Source organism: Colius striatus, chromosome 10 (assembly GCF_028858725.1).
Source record: "Colius striatus isolate bColStr4 chromosome 10, bColStr4.1.hap1, whole genome shotgun sequence".
NCBI lineage: Eukaryota > Metazoa > Chordata > Aves > Coliiformes > Coliidae > Colius > Colius striatus.
In genome coordinates, this window is record NC_084768.1 from 4,455,527 (window position 1) to 4,474,981 (window position 19,455).

Here is a 19,455-nt window from a genome sequence, read left to right on the forward strand (position 1 = left end):
CTCATTCACACCCCCCTCAGCTTCTCACTGCAGGGCTTTCCCATTCAGCATTTCCAACTGAGATTTTAGCTGCTGTTAGCTCTCCCTGCCCACCTTCTTTCACCTCAGCACTTCCCCCTTCCCCAATCTCCTGCCTTCAAAAATCAGCTCTGCAGCAAACGCACAAAGCAGCACCATTTCACTCTCAGCCCAGCCGAGGTGAGGATTTCTTTCCCTTGTCAGCCTTGCCAGCGATGAGCGGAACACAACTGTTAACAATACAACTTTCAGGCCAGTAGTTTGGATAGGATAGGAGTTAATTGGTGGTTTGGTTTAAACACCTTCGTTTGGGGGTGTGCGGTGGCGGCGGCGGGCACCGAGCCGGAGGGCGGCTTGCCAGAGGTGGGATTTGCCAACTGTGGAGTTTGTTTCTCTTAAAAAAGAGCAATGAAAAAGGGAAAAAAAAAAGAGGAAAAAACAAAAGGAAAAACCAAAAAGAAGAACCTTTTCTTTTGGCCCCTGTCCCTGGCCTCTGCAGCCCCGTCTCCGGCAGCGCCACGGGCTCCCCTCCCGGCGCCGGCTCCTTTTCTACTGTCAGTACTGTACCCTGTTCCCAGCCAACAGCTTCCTTGATGAGAAATTTTACCATTTTATAACAAGACATGTTTAATGATGATGGAGATGGCTGTATTGTAATTAATATTTTGAGATAATTGTGATTTTGAGCTTAAATTATATACAGAAAATGGTCATTTTTGTATGTGTTAAAAGATTGCTATATTACAAACGACTGACTGTACTTTTCAGTTGACTTACAGTATTCATGTAAATAAGGCTGAATGAAGAAATATTTACTACTTTATTAACATAGATTGTGAATGTACTTAATGTTTTTTGCAGTATAAAGACTTACTGAACTTGAAAAAGCTGCTTCATTTTATGTGCAAACAGGTACTTCAGAACTCGATTTTAACTCTCATGGTTCCGTGCCATCAGGTCCCCGCCCCCCCCGTCCCTTTGCACACGCCGGTTGTCTCCTCCCCGTCCCCGGTTGTCTCCTCCCCGGCCCGGTCCCACGCAGGACACCCACCCGTGAGGTGCACATCGTGTTTAGGATGCATTTTGCAGGCGCTTCTGTACATAAGACAAATACAGGGACTAAACCAATGCTGTGCAGTGTATAGCAGAGCCATTTTTCGGCTTTGATGTACCCAACTTTTTCAGTATTTAAAAAAGGTGTTTTGAATAACATGAAAAAGTCTCTTTATTGTATAAATAATAAAAACGTCACCTTATTGTAATTGCTCTTTGTCCTCTTTTACTGCCAGGGAGGAGCTGAGGTGAGGGGAGCCCGTGGGCACCTGGCCCTCGAGGGGTTGGCACTGGCACCCCCCCCTCCGGGGGTGAGCGGGGTTAGAACAGGCTGGCAAATGCCGTAGGGAACACGGGGGAAACAAAGGCGAGGGGAAAGGAGCAGTTCCAGCGCCCAGGTGCCTACAGACCAGCTCTTGGCTTGTTGGACTCTGCCCCCATGCTCTGCATTGCCATACCCAGGCTCTGCCCAAGCACCCCCAACCCCGGGGGCTCCAGACACACTGGGCACTGCTGCTCCTTCTCTGAGCAGGGTGTGGGTCCAGCACAGCTGCAAGAGGGACAGCGATGTCCTCGTCCTCGCTGGCAGGTGCTCCCTGAATCTGGAGACCCTGAGGGTAAGTGAAGTGTGTGTTGTGCATTTTGTGTGACTTCTGGACAGTGCCAAAACCTGGGAAGTTTAACATTGAACTGCACTAAATTCTGTGGTGTCACAGAAAGGCTGGGTGGGCACAGGAAAACATTCCTTCCAGGTGCCTGTCTCTTGTAGGCACATGCCTGAGGGAGGAAACCCAGGTGGTGACATATGGAGGAGGAAGCCCTCAATCCTGTCCCTGGGTCAGCCCTGCTGGGGCTGGGGCCTCAGGAACTGCTGCTGCTGCTGCTGCTTCCTGGGGCTCGTTAAAGCTCAAACTGCATCCTCCAACACCCCACCCCACCCCTTCCACCCCCCCCCCGGGCATCCCCCTGGGATCTCCTCCCTCCCTCCAAGAGGGAGCTGCAGCTCCAGGGTGAGCAGTACAGCAGCCCTTCACCTTCTGTTACTCAGATCCATGATTACTGTTATTATAAGGTATTGCTTCCAGGACATGCAAGTGTATTTAAATAAAGAATGAGAAGTACCTAAATGCTACTGGCCAGAAAGGTTGCTGCAGTGTATGCTCAGGTCCCGCTGCAGCCCCCAGCCCTCCTGCCAGCCCCCTGCCTCAGGGCCAGTGCTTGGAGGCTGCAGTGCTGAGGGGCCTCGTACCTGTGGGGAGGTTATAAAACAGGCGCACAAAGAAATCCAAGTGCTCGCTTCTGCCTTTTGCTCAAACATTTCATGTTGACAATTCTTTTCAAAACTCAGCCTCGGTGTGGAAGCCCCATGCCTGGGCCAGCAGCAGCCAGCAGCAGCCCTCCTGCAGGAAGGGTGAGGTACAGAGGGGTGCTGGAACACGCTCTGGGAACAAGCAGCCTCGAGGGGAAAGCGCTCCATGGGCGAGTTCCATTAACATGCGTGAGGTACAAACTGTGGCACAACGCTTAGGGCCCCACCGGGCCTGGTGGGGAGGAGGAGGAGGAGGGCAGGGGAGGAGGAGGAAGGCAGCAGGGCCGTGCTGTGCTCAGGCGGGGATGCGGCTCCGCAGGTACTCCAGCACCGCGGCCGTGCCTCGCGCCAGCACCGCTGCCCGCGGCGTGCGGAACGGGTTTCCCTCCAGCAGCAGGGTCCTAGGAAACAAAAGGCAGTTGGAGTTGCTCATGTAAAGGCTTGTCCTTGTACCACCCATTCACACCTTGCCTGTAGCTTTCTGAACCTTCTGAAATTCTGCTTCACACTCGTGTTCCTCAGAGCCCCAGCCTGGTAATGCAGCTCACCCAGCAGTGCTGGACGCTGCAGCACACTGCACCTCAGCAAACCCCTGCCAGAGGAAAATACCTCCTCAAACATGGAAATGGCACAGCACCAGGGGCAAACTGTGTGCAATTGTAACCCTCCACTTCTTAGCCTGGCTGCAGCCCACGGCTCAGAGGTGCCCAGAAGTCTCTGGAGGTTTTTGCTTAGGATAGAGACATTTTATTGTGTGTTTTTTAAGTCGCCCTGGAAAGTGCCCTTAAAGGAGAAAGCCATAGGGCTCAGGAACTTGTTGTCTTTGACAAGACAGACCACTTATGCCCAACTGTCTTCTTCCATCTGTGTGACATTACCCATTACTTAGGGCCTATTGCCCTGTTTCACAGTGACGTGAACTAACCCCCTGGGTAAGGAGGCAAATGTGCAGAGTACCCAGCTGGGACCCCAGCACAGGACTCACACAAACCAACACACCCCTTCTGTGCTCTTTAAAAACCATGGAACAACTCCTCCAGTTCTCTACAGCACGGAGGAAGTATGGAAGAAATGGCATTGTTCTACAAATGCATCCAGACCTACAAACCCCGCCTTACACTGCCCACTCTTCCCTCTCCCTCTGCCCAACCCTGCCCTGAGGGAAGCAGAGGTATTGTTATGAACAGTAACAGCAGCTGAACCACACACCTCAGGTTTTCACAGTTGCCCAGCTCGGGTGGCACGTGCAGGAGGTCGTTGTTCTGGAGGTCCAGGGTTCCCAGCTTCTCCATCTTCCTCAGCTGCAGAGGGTCGATGGACCCGACCTGATTGTTGCTGAGCAGGACAGTCTCCAGCGCCAGGAGCTGATACAGGACAGTGGGAAACACCTTAAACCTTCAGGAAGAAAAAGGAGGCAGAACAATGAGAGTCAGGAACAGGGCACTCACACCATCAGCATTGAACAGCAGCATTTTAGCTTGAAGGTGGAACATTCCAACGTGCTCACATGACTGTTTAATCCCCCTTTTTAACCAGCTGCTACCCTCTCTCTCCAAAACTTCTGTGGTGAGGAGGAGGACAGGCACTCATCTGTGCCAAGCTCACAGATAGCTGAGCAAGTGCCACATGTCACAGGATTGGATTCAGCCTGGTTCTTTTAATTATTGTACTAAAGAAAACAACCTAAAGAGTTGCTCACCTATTAAAGGAAAGGTTTATGACCTGCAGCCGTGTCAGTGCCTCCATTTCCTCAGGTAAAGATGTCAAAAGATTATTTCTGTGTATCAAATGAAGACAAACAATAATCAGTAACTTCCACAGAGTTTCAGTTAAGAATCCACAGAGACAGAGTATGTTTATCAGCACCAACATGCTGTCTGAAACCTCTTAATTGCTTCCTAAATGGGTCAAGGCCATGCTCAAGTACAGATGCTTGCTCATGCAAGCCAGGTTTGTGTTGCCATTTCTGCCAGTAGGAGATTTGAAGCTTGTCCCTCTGAAGATTCCCATGTATTTCTAAGCATCTAACAACTCCCTGAGTCTCAGAGGAAACTGCCCAGATCTTGGTGCCGTAGGGATTAGTAGGGTAACTCTAAATCTCTTCAAAAATAGTGGAGCCTGGCATCTCACTGCTGTAACAGACTCTTGCAGCTACTGCTGCCCTAGTGCTTCCCACGAGAAGAAACACTCAGAAGCCTCATAAATACAAGGGGGACAGGGCTGTGTAAGGACAAACAAGGTATGTCATACAAAGCCATGTCAGCAATGTAAAGTTCACCATTAAAAACTGCCCAGACTTAGCCCTAAATTCTCAGTCACTGAGATATTCAGTCTCACTCCCTCATCAGTCTCCAATTATCATCCATTTCTGCAGCCTTCAGCCACAGTCCTCCAGCAGCAGCACATACATAGCTGCATCACCTGCTGGCCACAGCTGGCAGGGACCCCCAGAGCTCCTGTGGCCCAGCCCCTGGAGCAGGTCAGGTTCTGAGTGTCTCCAAGGATGGAGACTCCCTCAGCTCCCTGGGCAGCCTGTGCCAGTGCTCAGCCACCTTCACAAGCCAAAGTACAAACCTGTCTCTGTGACTGTGCTTTGCTACTCTTCATTTTGTGAAACAAATGCCAGGGAGCTAATCCCGATGTCTAAACAAATGCAAGCAGTGTTTTACAAGAGTTAGAGAAGGTAAAATGTCAGTGGGTAACTTTCTATGGCAAATGAAAATACCTAGAGAGGCTTCAGCTTCAGGCAGCACAACAAGAGTTGTCCTCCCTTGTCCTGCTTCCCAGCCATCCTCCAGGATTTGGGGGTGGGGGATGTTCTTTTGTGGGTGGTGTTTTTAAGCAGCAGCTTAACATCTCTAAGAACTTTTGTGTGACTGAGGCACGAGCTTTCATCACAGCAAGTCTCAGAGCTTGTCCACTTGTGCTTCTTTAACCAGCACCTAAACCTAGGTCACTTGCTATTTCAGATCTGCCGGTCATTCACCTGCCAGGGAGGCATTTGGGGAAACAGGAAGTGATTTCAGCCCTGCTCTTCCCCTCTAACAGATGGCTGCTCTAAAAAGGCATGGAAATACGTTGCTGAGGAAGGAAGCCCACCACACGTCACCAACCTGACATCCAAATGTGTCAATTTATGGAGAAGGCAAAGCTCCGAGGAAACGGAGGAGATTTTGTTGAAGCCAAGGTTGACATCACACACTGAGTCTTTCAGCTCCACAATCCTGAAAGGCACCAGGAACATATTGTCCTTATGTAAGCTCATGTTTGCATTCTATTTGCTAAGTTAGTGCAAAAAACAATCTGCCTTATTCTTCAAATCAAGGACACTGTATGTTGCTTGACATCTCAGAAGCAATTCTGTGAAGACACTGGAAACCTCACCTGTGAAAGCTGCCTGGCCTGGAGTCTTGCACCTGATGTAAAGACAAAGCTCAGAATCCCTTATCTAAAGCTGTCAGGAGAGTACATTTTTTCTCACTGATTAGGAGAGTAAGTTTTACTACAGAATCCTACTCACTTAAATGCAGTTCAGAGGCATTTCAGACACCATGGCACAGATGACCATCACTGGCCATCTCCTGCCCTGTCATATTCAACAGAGAGACCCTGTCCATCTTGACCCATCAAACCAACAGAAGGACATTGTTATTTTAGTTCCATCTTTTGTTTCTGTTCCACTGGAGATTTCAGGAGCACACAGCATTTGCTGCTTTTTTTGACAGATGCTTTGGTGTAGCACGTTTAAAAGCTCACAGTTAACTGTTGGACCCCTACAACAGAAGCTCTGCTTTAGCCCTAAAAATAACAGGTAATTAAATGAGAAAATACTCCTTTTTTCCTATCTGGACTGTCACCAATATCTCTGTCATCTTCCAGCTGCACACCTCCACCTGTCCTCAGTGGAGTACACAAGCATGGGAGGCATCAGCATTGTCTCACTACACTGCTTTCCTACCAATTGTACTGAAAAGAGGTTTCTTCCCTACGAGTAGGGATTGTACCTCTTCATGCTCTATGTGCCAAAGGGTAAATGTTCAGCACCCTTGAGTCAAGGAATGAAATTAGTTACCCCCATAAATGTGGTGGTATCCTTAAAAATCAGCTTTCATGATTTTCTTGGGCTACATGAGATGCAATAAACTTCCTCTTTACACAACAGCACCATTTACTCCCATTAGTATCAAGGGGAAGCTCTTCCTTGACTGTGGGTGAGGGAACAAGTGCAATAGATGAGACACTGAACCTGTCAAGAGAAGAGGCATGCAAATTGTTCAAGCTTCCTCAAAAGCTCCACAAATAATCATGGCAGCTGGAGAACCTGAACTGGAATGGAAGCTCAGCTCTAGGACAGTTATCACCCAATAAAGTGGTGAATCCACATATTATCTTTGTATGGGAAAGATGCTGCCTTGTAGAGAAAACAATAGTACAGTGTGGTGGAGTGCAGCACCTCATTATTATGGGAAGTCACATCAGTCTCCTCTCATTCATTTCAACAGTGCTTCACAAAGCAAGAGGAAAACCAATGTGTCATGAAAGCAAAGTACAAAGCAGAGAGTGACCTTTACCTTGGAGGAATCTCCTTCAGCTGGTTTTTGCTGAAGTTGACAGTGGTGACGGGATGGCTTCTGACTGCAGTGAACATCTCATCAGGAATGGCCATTGCCTGCTTCTCACTGAACAAAGAACAGTGTGCAGATCAGCAACACAAGCAAGTCCAGAGAATCCCTGAATCCCACAATGGTGGGGGCTGGAAAGGCCCTGCAGAGCTGCTGCAGCCCAAGCCCCTGCTAAAGCAGGTTCCTCTGGTTCAGGGGGCACAGGAACGTGTCCAGGTGGGGTTGGAAACCTCCCGAGAAGGAGCCTCCACACCCTCCCTGGGCCAGGGCTCCCTCACCTCACCAACAAAGCTTTTTTCCACTTGTGTTCAAGTGGAACTTTTGTTGCCTGTGCCCATCACCCCTTGTCCACCACAGAACAAAGACTGGCCCCATCCTCTCAACACCTGCTCTTTAGGGATTGGTCAGCATTGATAAGGGCCTCACTCAGCCTTCTCCAGGTCCCAGGTCCCGCAGCCTTTCCTCCTCACAGAGATGCTCCAGTCCCCTCAGCATCTTGGTGACATTTAAATAACTGAGGAGATACTCACCTACTACAGGATGTTCTGAGACTTAATGAAATTTGCTGAAGAAGTTTAAGAGGCCCTAAAAGCACCTGAAGGTACTGAGCACTCCAGTCAATTACAAGGAACGTTACTGTGGAATATCTGATCATACAAAGAAATGATTCAAAACTCCTGCAGTTCAAATCTGCCCGTTCCTGAGCACACAAGCTGAAGTGAAAATGCCCAAATGCAGCAGCCTTTGCAGACAAAGAAGGGGAAAAGTGGCAAGAACATGGAAAGAGTTTTTTGCAGCTTCAGAAGAAGGTAACATTTGAACACACGTACCTATATTCCAACAGCTTCAGTGAAGTTATGGCGTGCATGTTGATCCTTGACTCACTTGGAAGAGTCATGGCTGTCACAGGAGGCTCCTCATTCGGGCCAGTTATGTCATCTAGAGACAACAAGCGCATATAGTCACACAAACTACCAGCTGCAGTAAGCCGTGGGGCCTGAAGGAGCAAAAGGGAGAGGTTTGGTGTCCCCAGCCACTCGCCATCACCCCTTTGAACTCCTCCTGTGTTCTGGCTCAATTGCACGTAATCTGATGCAGATTGTCTCAAGAATTTTCTACTAAAACCTTTTTTGTACTCTTGAGCTTCTGGTTTGTTCAGTGTTGGTGGTTTCTAGGGGGGTGAGAGAGAGGGGTTGACTTGGGTTTTGAAGAAAAAACAGGTCAGGAAGCAGCAGAGATGCTGTGCTAGCAGTAGGCAGCTGCTGTGTTGAGCAGGGAGCTAGAAACAATGATAAACAGGAAATCTGGGCTAGGAATGATGATCTACATCACCTATATGCAGAACAGCAAATCTGACTACAACTTTAGTTAAAACATTAATACTGATAAACCTTCACCATGTCCTTCTCTGTAACATCCCCTTCGATTCCTACCTACAACCCGCAATACAAAGCTACTGGTGGTGTGGCTTTGAATGTGTAAGAAATGCAGATGAACAGTACTGTGGCTTCACAATGTAGGGATTCAAATACATCTCAGCAGGGTGAAGCTTTGCTAGAAGCCCAAACGTAAGACAAATCCAGTGTCCACTAAAAGAAACTGAACTAAACCATATGGACACTCAGCAGCATTCCTGAATAAAAAGTCTACTAACAACTGTGCCTAACCACAACTTGCTGTCCTTTCATTAAGGGTCAAAAAGAAGCTAAAAAAAGGAGGCTTTTCTCCATTTTCAACCTCTACAGAAACAGGACTGTGACTGGTGTAGCTCCAACTTCGATGCCGTAGCAGGTAGAGTAAAACCATAAGGGGTGATGGGATGAAGCTGGAACACAAGGAGTTCCACTTAAATATAAGAAAAAACCATTTCAGTGTTTCAGTGAGGGAGCCCTGGCACAGGCTGCCCAGAGGGGCTGTGGAGGCTCCTTCCTTGGAGGTCTTCAAGACCTGCCTGGACATGTGACATTCCTATGTGACCCGATCTAGGTGACCCTGCTTCTGCGACTGGATGATCTCTAAAGGTCCCTTCCAACCCTACTATTCTGTGATTCTATGATAAGCTTGGCTGTACATGCAAGACATCAGCTAATTGTATTGTCCACACTGATGTTATCTATTCCAGTCCACCAGATGAGTGTGTAGTCTTGCATCCCATTAACTCTTGCCACATTAGTGTGATGTCAGACTTGCAGGGGCCTGACCTGCAGCGCTGTTGCAGGCACAGTAACTGATGGAACACTGCCATGACTGAACACTGCCATCCCCTGGCACAGGATGCAGCTTCAGTTCAACACAGCTTGCCTGCATCCAGGCCCCTTTTGAGTTAAGAGCTTGGGCATTCCTTGACATTTAAGTGCAGCAGAATAATTTCCACGTTACACTCCACACAACGGGTGAACTCAAGTCATTTTGCTGCTTTATGTTTTAAAGCCTAAGAGAGGTGAAGACTTGTGAAGATAGCAAACTGAAGCTGTGTTTGGAAAGGATGTGATCTCAGTGTGCAAGTTACCTACAGACTGAGAGCCTGTTGCCTATATAATAAAAAATAAACTGCCATCACCAGTCTTTTGCTCAGAGAACACAGAACAATCAGAAAACCAAATGCCAAAGTATCGCAGAAGCAACGAGCAACTTCTTGTCTGTTCATTTTTACAAACCACTTGTGTCAGAGAAACGTGACACAGAATCATTGAGGTGCTTTTTAATCCACAGAGGCAGAGTTTGGAACCCAAGAGGGGATTCTGTAAAACACAGACAGCCTTTGTGCAGAGAAGTAATCCCCCTGAAATACTTCATCTTGTTTTCTGCTTTATGACTTTTCTTAATCACTTCTGTAGGGAATGTTGGGATCAAGACAATTAGATGGTAGAAAAATGAATTCTAACAGGCCAGGATTAGAATGAGGTTTAAAATAATCAGTGGCTTTCTCTCCCAAAACCTCTTATGTTCTCAGTCAGCTATGAGCTCGAGCTTCACAGCATCACCAAGACTTCAAGGCAGGCTCTTTCAAGCATGTGCTTTCTGGGAATCCCAGGACTGCTCTGCCAGTGTTATTGCATGGAGTAGCGTGTAATATCTTGGCAAAATCTCACCTACTCCTGGTCACAGTCTAGAGGCCAAGCCAGCAGATGGACAGCAAGCTTAAAAAGAGGAACCCCCTACATAAACTTCCCAAGATGTTCAGGGAGAGAGAAATAAAAAAGGCTACTGAAATTTCTCATTAAAATGCATGAAGGGAACCGGGGGAAAATCATTCAGAGCCCTTTTCTGCATGATAATCCTCAATAAGGAATGTTATTCAGTATTATCCAACAGAATAAGAAAGAGCCCTGAAAGACTAAACTGTTGAGTAAAGAAAACTCCACTGCAGGACAACTCCAGGAACCTGGATTTAAACAGCCACCCTCCATAAGTTCTAATGGATTATAATTTCCTAGAAAGGGTCTCTTTAAAATGCAATTCAGTAGAGCAACATACCTTGGATCTTGCTTCTCAGGTATTTCAGAAATTCCTGTGTGCCTTTCTTTAAAGAAAAAAGAAGTCAGTAAGGATTTGCCAGCTGGTGTTTTACACTGAGGAAAGACTCCGAGTCGCAGAGGCGGATCCCCGAGCACTGCTTACTATAAAACCCACCTAATGTTTCCTGCAGAAAACCCTCTTCACACCAGCTGATGAACTTGCTTATTTCCTGTTTTGTTTATATATCCCAGCTGAAAATTCCCAGTCCTGTGTCACTACCTCAGCTCCACATTTCTGGCTTTTTATCAGAGCAAGGAAAGAAGTTCAAAGGAACATAATCTTCCCTTCAATAAGGTCTAGCACAATTATACTTTGGAAAAGATGGTTAAAATTTGTCAAGGAAGCTTAATTGTTCAGTGTTCTGCTAACTCTTTCTGGGAAAACCACTGCAGCTTACATGATTTGCATGGATTTGTAACAGCACAGTCCTCCAAAGGCTTGACGTTTAGTCCTCTCATAGCAACTTCTGCTGGTCAAACACAGTCACTATCTGCATAATCTACAGCTCATTAAGCACAATCTCATCTAGCCCATTTGTTTTAGGATGGAGCTATGTCTTCCTTGCGATTTCACATGCTTCTCCTTGATGCTTTAAAACCTGGGACTGAACATGAACTTAAAGTTTCTCATGCTAGCTGACGTCTGTATTACACACAGTAAGAGACTGGCTGACCTGAATGCAGAGGGGATAAAGAAAGCGTGGAAGTTGGAAAGGGACTCTCACAAGGGATCTGGTGAGATGACAGAAAGAGAAGATAAAAGACTGAGAAAGAGGCTGAAGGAGACTGGGAGTGAGGGCAGGCAGGGCTGAGTGTGCTCTGTGCCCAGCTGAGAAAGACAAGAGGAGTCAATGTGGAGGAATCGGGAAACTTGTAAGGAAAAAGGTGAAGGTCCAAAAGAAAGCTGAGTAACAGTCACATGGGTTGTATGCAGAGGAAATCAGACAGTAAGACAAAGCTCAACAGTCAGATGATGACATGTTACCAAAAAGGAGAGACTAGGAATTTCATCAAGAAACAAGAATGGGTTTGTGACTAGAACGAGAGGCCTGAGAAACAGGAAAAGATGAGATGGAGCAGGGATGGACAAGAGAAGAATCTGTGCCTGCTAGACTGTACTTAGCCCCAGCCCCTGCCAATCCTTAGTCTCAGTATCCACCTGCTTTTAAGAAGTGCCTGCAGAACCCTACAAGCTTTATCAACCAATGCTCTAAATCAAATGTAAAACAAATATCTAGATAGGCAGGGAAAATGGCAATTACAGGAACTTACAGAGTTGGCAACGGATCAAGACACTGCAGTATAAAATACCACCATGGAATCCTTGTACTTGCCATTTGCTATAAATGTGAAAGATACTCAAGAGAATTACATCTATGCTCATACACCTGAAAGACAGCAAACCCTAAGAACCTAGGGAACACTACAGTTAATGTAGCCAGGCAATCCTAACTCAGACTCCTTTGCATGTACATTTTAAGCCAACCTTGAACTCTGGAATCATGTGTGACTTCCATCCACCAAACTCCTGCACATATAACTCTCAATTAGATACTCAACACTTTCCCTCTGCTGACAGACGTTGCAAAACCTCATTTCAACAGGTAGTCTCCAGTGTTGCTTATTCTTAGAGGATCTCGGTGCTTTGCAAACATTTCTTTGATAACATTGGCTGAAATAATGTGTCACCAATGAGAAGAGGGGCCTGACAGGAAGAGAAATACAAGGGGATTCTGCATCAGCAGTGGTGCCCATGCTCCAGCTCCCTGCTGCCCGTGGGCTTGTTTTGTCACGTACAACTCGTATCTTCACCTTGCTGGTATCCAAATCCCAATGCACACAAAGAAAAGAGCTGGGTGAAACTTGAAATGCAGATGAATCCTAAGTTTTTGTAATGTTCTGGCTGCACAATTTGGACAAGATACACATGCAACATAACCAAGCTTTAGGTACTGTCTACAGTGCTTACTTGCAGAAGGTCTCTTCGAATGGCTCTCAAAGGATTTCCCTCTAATGCCAGGAACTTCAGCTGAGGAAGATTCCCCAATGTATAAGGCAATCTGCAAACAGAAATAAAGTCATTTCAAAGCAGCTTGGAAACAAACTCTAAAGAATTTGCAATGGTTTCTCAGATGGTGTTCTGATGCTCAGGTTCAAATAAAAAGATCCAGAACACATTACATTTAAGAAAGGCATGGTTAGATCATAGCAGTTGCACAATATAGAAAGGGTTCCTTCCTTTTGTGATTGAGCCCTTTTTTAATTACATTTTACAAAGTGAACTGCATCAGCTATAGAATTAGTTGTCATGAGATGTCATTAGCTGTGCCTCATCACAGACACCATGCACTTTTTAATATTACCTACTGATGTCATTGTTGGTCAGGTCGAGTCGCTCCAACTTCTGAAGCAAAGTAATTTCTTCAGGGACTGATTTTATCTTGTTGTCTCTAAGCTCCAACACAGAGAGGGAATTCAGGTGCTTCAGATTCTCTGCACTTAATATTTCTATCTGATTTTCACCAGCATGTAATTCCTACAGCAACAAAGAGCACCCACAATTATGTTGGAAGTGTCCAAGGGCAGGTTGGATGGGGCTTGGAGCAGCCTGGGCTGGTGGAAGGTGTCCCTGCCCATGGCAGGGGCTTGGAACGAGATGGTCTCTAAGGTCTGATCCAACCCAAACCATCCTACAGTGATGCTACGATTCCATGTTAATCTAGGAAAATTGTAACTTACTAATCTCCTAAATCATAGCATTTTCAAAAGCACGTGGAGAAAACAGAGACTTTGATTCCCTTTCATCTGCACACAAAATACCAAAGCCTCCAAAGATCCAAAGACGTGAGTCTGAACTCAGCTTTTCTGAAACCACCTCAGAACCTCAGCTTTGAGTTCCATTTCCAAGCTAGGAATACATTTGCTCTGTATGTGTCAAGAACTTGTCAACAACTTCTCTACTCGAGAAGTTTCTTCAATTCCAAGTTACAGGAAGTGAAGAGGGTAGCTCTCCATCTCCCTACTGGAAATGTTCCATTTAGAATGGAAAAGCTGAATGGTTCTTTGGACCAAAAAGAGTGCACACATGCTGCTGGAAGCACTAAGACACTGAACTTCTAACTTTGTTTAACTTGGAGTTTAACTGCCAAGTTCAGAGTTACGCAGAGTTGTAAGGGATCTGCATCCTTTGGTGGATTTGGTCACTGGACACAGGCATTCACTTGGCCTGATCATTTTTCTCTTTGTTAAGAAACAAATTTCTGATGTTCTGAGGCAGGCAACTTTCAACTTTAAACACTCTGGGAATTAAGGCTACAGAACATCTGATTATACTAAAAGGAGAAACAAAAAAGTACACTTTCTCTGCAGTTACAAAGACATAACAAAATAACTTTAGATAGAAAAGAACTGTTGCAGGCAACTGTCCAGGCTCAGTTTTTCAGTCACTGCTCTTCTAAACACTTGTTTTCCAAATCGAAGAGTAGTGCTGGGAATTTGTCTTCCCTTAAGATCAGGCAGTGTGGACAGTAATTGCAAATGGGGGTGTGTTTAACAGAGCTCTGAACACAGAATGATCAACATTCGATCACAGCACTTCACAAAAAACTTGGAGTTTGAAGTAACAGCCATCATTCTAACGGCTTCCAGCAGATCCATTTACAGCACATCAACCATTTCAAAGCTCACCTTCAGTAATTTGCAGGAGGGAAAAGCCGGTAAGGAACGTAACTTGTTTTTCCTCAGATAAAGTTGTTCCAAAGAGGCCATAGTTGCTAATTCAGAAGGTACAGTTTCCAGGTAGTTTTTAGTACAATCCAGTTGTCTTAAGCCTACAGATATAAGTGTGCATTAACAAACAGAAAATATGAGAAAACAAAAATCCTTTTCTCCAGAGGCATAAATATCCTGCTTTTCAAATAAGCACAGCAATGTCTTGCCAAACAGAGCTGTGGAAGGAAACAAATCAGTTAGCATCAACCCCTCTGCAAACAAGGCAACTGCTTTTCGCTCATTCTCATAGGAACGCTCTGGGACATTGACAATCACGCTGCCAGCTACCAGCTCCTGTCGAGGAGGAGTCTAATACTGCAGCCCATCTCAGAAAGATCTGCATTTATAAAAGCTGCCAGTCTACTGAAGACCGGCCTCAGCGACTGAAATACACAATTCCCAGCAGCCACCAGGCAGCTTGCTATTTAACATTCAAATGTTGGGAGTCAGCTTTATCACTCTCTAATTTATAGGTCTTTTGCTCTCCAATCGTTTCAACTATCTCCTATTTATGCTTTATTTTCCACTCACAGTATGCAATAAAGAGAAAAAAAAAACCCCAAACAAGACAAATTGCTTATTGCAGCCCTCAGGCAAATAACTAGGCAGAACAATATTAATCCTTCACTTCTCTGATCATTCCACGTCCCATTTACAGAGAAATATGAATCACAAGAGGATACCAGTTTGATACACAGGAGCTGCAGATGACTTTGAAAAATAATCCTCAACTAATATTCTTGAGAATGCATCAACTCCTCAAGAATCCACTTGTAAAATCCTGAATAGCATGCACTCTGTTTCTGAGCATAACTACAGCCCTGGCTGTGTGGCATTTAATCATCTGAGGAAGCTGAGTTACTTTTCATCGCGCTGACAGCTGCAGGCAGGTTCTTGAGTTGATTGGAAGCCAGATTGAGTCGCACTAAGTTAACGAACGAAGCAAAGCTTGTTGGAATGTCTGTGAGATGGTTGTTGGACAGATCCTGAAGGAGAGAGGAAAAGAGAGAGAGAGGTTAGAAATAGAGATGTTTAAAATATCCCACAAGTACTGCTACCACAAAGTTAATTACTGGCAGAACATTAAAATTAGATGGCCGATATCTTTGGGATCTCCCCGGCAGAAACAAGAACAGCAGAAACGAGTCTCCTGTGACTGACAGATCACAAGGGGTTAGATCTTTCTTAAACTACTCGGCAAACCACGAGCAAAACTCGATCAAACCCAGAAAAAACCCCAACCCACCATGTAATAACTGACAACCTACATAAGTCATCAGAATAAGGACAATAAAGTTCTGCCATCTGAGCTGTGGGTGTTTGAATCAGCAGTAGCAAACCAGGGGTGGATTAGCCCTTCTGCACAAATGAGGAATTCTCAGAAAGTTGTGATTTACTAATTCTTCTAAACTGATGAGCTGTCCAAATCCCTCTGGCAAGCTGCTCAGCTCATTGTGATGGAGGAGAAAGCTCTTCAGACGCGGCAACTGCAGCAGCTCTTCCGGGACACTTCTCAGTTTGTTGTGGCTGGTATGAAAATATGGAAAGCAAAGAGAAAAGCAATTGCCAAGGGGTTTTAGGCAGGAAACTGCACACAGAGCTTCTGTTACACATGATGCTATCCAAACCAGAGCTACAGCACTGCATCAGCTGCATTATCTTGGCCACACACGGCCTGTTGAAACACAAACTCTTCAGACCCTCGAGCCTGTGCAAAGCACATCCAGCATCAGACACACTGGATATTCAGTGCTGACACACACTAACTATTAATGACATCTGCAGCAAGACAGGCTTCTGCAAACCATTGCCACACTGCAGCACACAGATGTGCCTGCTCTTCAGGACATCCTCACCTTAAAGAAAAAGCTGTCTCCTGCAACTGTCAAAGCTCTCCACAACGGATTCCCTTCCTGGGAGAAGTTCATTCTATTTGTTTATGTATTAGTTCAAGAATACTTTCAATTCTCATCTAAATTTCCAACATTCCAGCTGGATTTAAATTCTTGTTTTGGTTTCTGTACCCCAGTGGCAGCACACTCATTTCCCACTGCAGCTCGGATTTAAAGATGATGAACTTCCCAGTGTGGATGGCATCCATACAATCATTCTCAGAGTGCATTATTTGTGACAAAAAGTCTTTTTATACTCAAAGCTTCCAGACTGAAGCAAATGAATGTAGATATTGCTTTTCTGTGATTACTCAAAATGCCACTGCTTTTACCTTCCAAGTGAGACCGTGACTTCAGTTTTAATCCAAAACTTATGATTCTCTAAATACTAATATCCTCTAGTTAAAAACTAGAAATTGATGTTAGAAAAACTGATCTGCTGCAGTCACTTATTCACGCCATCAAGCTCACTCCAATATCTCCCACATTCCAGCTTTGGAATATGTAACTTACCTGACATCAAGCTTCTCAAGATGTTGTAACTGTCCTAAAGCAGAAGGCAGCGATGTCAGTTGATTGTCATGCACCTGGAACAAACAGTTTTTAGAAAACAGTTGCTAATTCATAGCTTGTACATTTTCTTTCCCTATCCCCAAAACAAATCAAGCTAACCTAATACATAGAATAAATCTGTACACAGGTAACAGACATGTGTGTTTCTCAAAGCAATTAGCAGCAAAGGAAGAAAAGCAGCAAAAGAAAAGCGAAAACCTGAAAAATTCTAGCCAACTGATGGTAAACTCTCAGAGCTCAGGTAGGTCGGGGGGGAGACAGGGGGAGCACAGGAAAGGTGGTCACATTCAGTAACAGCTCTTCTTTCAGTGTCCAGAATAAGACTTCCTAGATCTTTCTACAGATCACTACCCACCATCAGTGTATCAATTATGTATCATCATTAGCCTGCTCCCTAACAATTTTCTTCTTTATACCGATAATGCCACTTCTAGACATCCACCAGTGCAGGGAAAGGGAAAACAAAGATTGAAGCCTATGTTTTCCCACCTCTTACAGGGAGAGTACAGTCCTATCACAATGGGAACGTTGTACTTACATCCAGAATAGTGAGTGCAGGCAGAAGTTTGACATCCTCCGAAAGACTCTGCAGTTTGTTTGAGGCGAGTATCAGCTTGGTCAGGTCTATTTGCTCCCACCAACGATCCGCGGCACCAAAGGAGAGATTCTGATGAGCTTCCTCAGGAGTATCCAAATTGATCCGCCACACACGTTGAGGCACTATGTGGACAAACATACACACATCAAACAAATCCTTCACACATTCACTGTCTGACTTCCACTGTGATAGTGCTTTTCATTTATACATACATAGAGTCAAGTGTATTTCTAGAGGCGTTTTTCCAGAGCTGACAATAACAAGGAGGGCTTCAAGACCCACTTGGATGCATTCCTGTGCAACCTGATCTAGGTGGGACCTGGTTCTGCAGGAGGGTTGGACTGGATGATCTCTAAAGGTCCCTTCCAACCCTACCATGCCATGCTTCCATGATTCTATGATACCCGCAGCAGCCAGAAGTTATCTGCAAACAGACGGCAGGATATACTCATTATTGCTGCTCCCTCCGTATTTCTCCTGCCCTGCCTGGCTGGCGTTGCCGAGCTTTAGAGCCAAGGCACAAAGAGGGGCACCGAGCCCGCGGAACCGGTCAGCAACTACCTGCAAGCCCAGCGCCTGCTGCCTCAGCTACGAAGCTGTCCGCTTTTCGGGAGGGCCGAGGGCTCGGCCGCAGGGCAGCCGCCCAGCCCGGGCTCCCACCCGGCGCGGAGCCCCCGGGCCCGTGCCCGGCGAGCCGGCAAAGCCTCCCGAGCGTGGCCGAGGTGCGGGCGGCACCCGGCGGCTACAGCGGCGGGCCCGGGCGGCAGCAGCCGCGGCGGGCTCCCCGCGCTCACCCTCGCTGAGGCTCCGGCCCGACAGGTTTAACTGCCCGCTCTTCCGCGCCGCCCGGAGCAGCCCCTGCGGCACGGCGGGACCCGGCTCCGCCGCCGCCCGCCCGAAGCCAGCGCCGCGCTCCCTGGCCCGCGCTCCCCGCGCTGCCGCCATCCCTGCGCACGGCCGGCCCGGCGCCGCCCGCCAGCAGGCGGGGCCCCGCGCTGGCAGCCGCCCCTGCCTCGGCGCGGCTCGGCGAGGCGAGGCTCGGCTCGGCTCGGGAGCCGCCGTTTCCCGCCCAGCGCTGCGGGGTGGAAGCCGCGAGCCCGAAATGGGGCCTGGAAACGGGAGCGGGGCCGGACAGCCGAGCCGCTCCGTCTCGGAGGCCCGAAGGAACCTCTGCTGCTCCCCGGAGCAAGGCGCCCGCTGCGGGCCCCGGCACTGCTGTGCAGCGGGAAGGGGCCGTTTGCACGCCGACCCTCACAGCTGTGCCCTGGGCGGTTTTCATCACCCACATCTGCTCGCGGGTTTGGCCATAACCCCCCTCCAACAAACGCGAGGACAAAGGACGAGGCCCGAAGAGCATCTGGTGTGGATCCACACAGCCTGTGCACAAAGCCAGACTGGAAACTCCAGTTGCCAACACAACTGGCGCGTCATGCAGAGCTCTCTTCTCACCCTTCCTCTCCCCCGTTTTTTTTTGCTAAGGTCTTCACCTTTGCACAAGTGTGAATCCAGACCCAATAACCTGTGTTCATACATACACGTCAGGCATACCAAATTAAAAGCCCACTTTGACATCAGCTTACTGTTTCTCTGTAGTCCAGAGACTTAGATAAACTATTATAGACGGGAAAATTCTGGCAGCCCACCAATGCCTGAGATTAACAGGGACCAGTCGGCGCTGCTCCTGTTGAGTCAGACAGGGACCATGTTGAGTCAGACAGGGACCAGTCGGCGCTGCTCCTGTTGAGTCAGAGCCGTGTCTGCCGGATTCTACCAGCAGTTCCTGCCGAGAGCTGTGAAAAAGGAGCGTGTTTCCCCTCAGTCACTGGTGTTTTTAGCTGTAGCTCTTCCCTGGCTGCTGTGTCAAACACTACCCTTTCTGCAGCATCTTCTCCTGGCAGATTGGTTGCGTATTTAGTTAAGGACCAAATACCACATTAGGTAAATAAGCAAGGGAGGGTTAAAACAAGGAAATGTCATACTTCTGACACTAGCTCTTGACTAAAGATTTTGGCCTTGTTATTTCCTTCTTCTTCTTCATTTCCCTTTTTTTCCCTTGTTTCTTCTCTCTTTGGGAGTCACCAGGCAACGCTCCACAGGAAGA

General features: G+C 47.0%; 1 protein-coding gene across 1 annotated transcript; it reads right to left on the reverse strand.

The window, feature by feature from the left end:
• Nucleotides 1-2,421: 2,421 nt before the first annotated feature.
• On the reverse strand, nucleotides 2,422-18,299 carry LRRC40 (leucine rich repeat containing 40). The gene is made up of 15 exons (XM_062003825.1): nucleotides 18,149-18,299; nucleotides 17,295-17,476; nucleotides 16,697-16,770; nucleotides 15,689-15,818; nucleotides 15,154-15,277; nucleotides 14,208-14,350; nucleotides 12,884-13,056; nucleotides 12,490-12,580; nucleotides 10,480-10,525; nucleotides 7,833-7,941; nucleotides 6,952-7,059; nucleotides 5,494-5,604; nucleotides 4,080-4,157; nucleotides 3,590-3,775; nucleotides 2,422-2,781 (listed from the first exon to the last, which is right to left on the reverse strand). Exons 1-15 carry the CDS (start codon nucleotides 18,297-18,299, stop codon nucleotides 2,676-2,678), a joined length of 1,812 nt encoding a protein of 603 aa, XP_061859809.1. The 3' UTR covers nucleotides 2,422-2,675.
• Nucleotides 18,300-19,455: the final 1,156 nt, after the last annotated feature.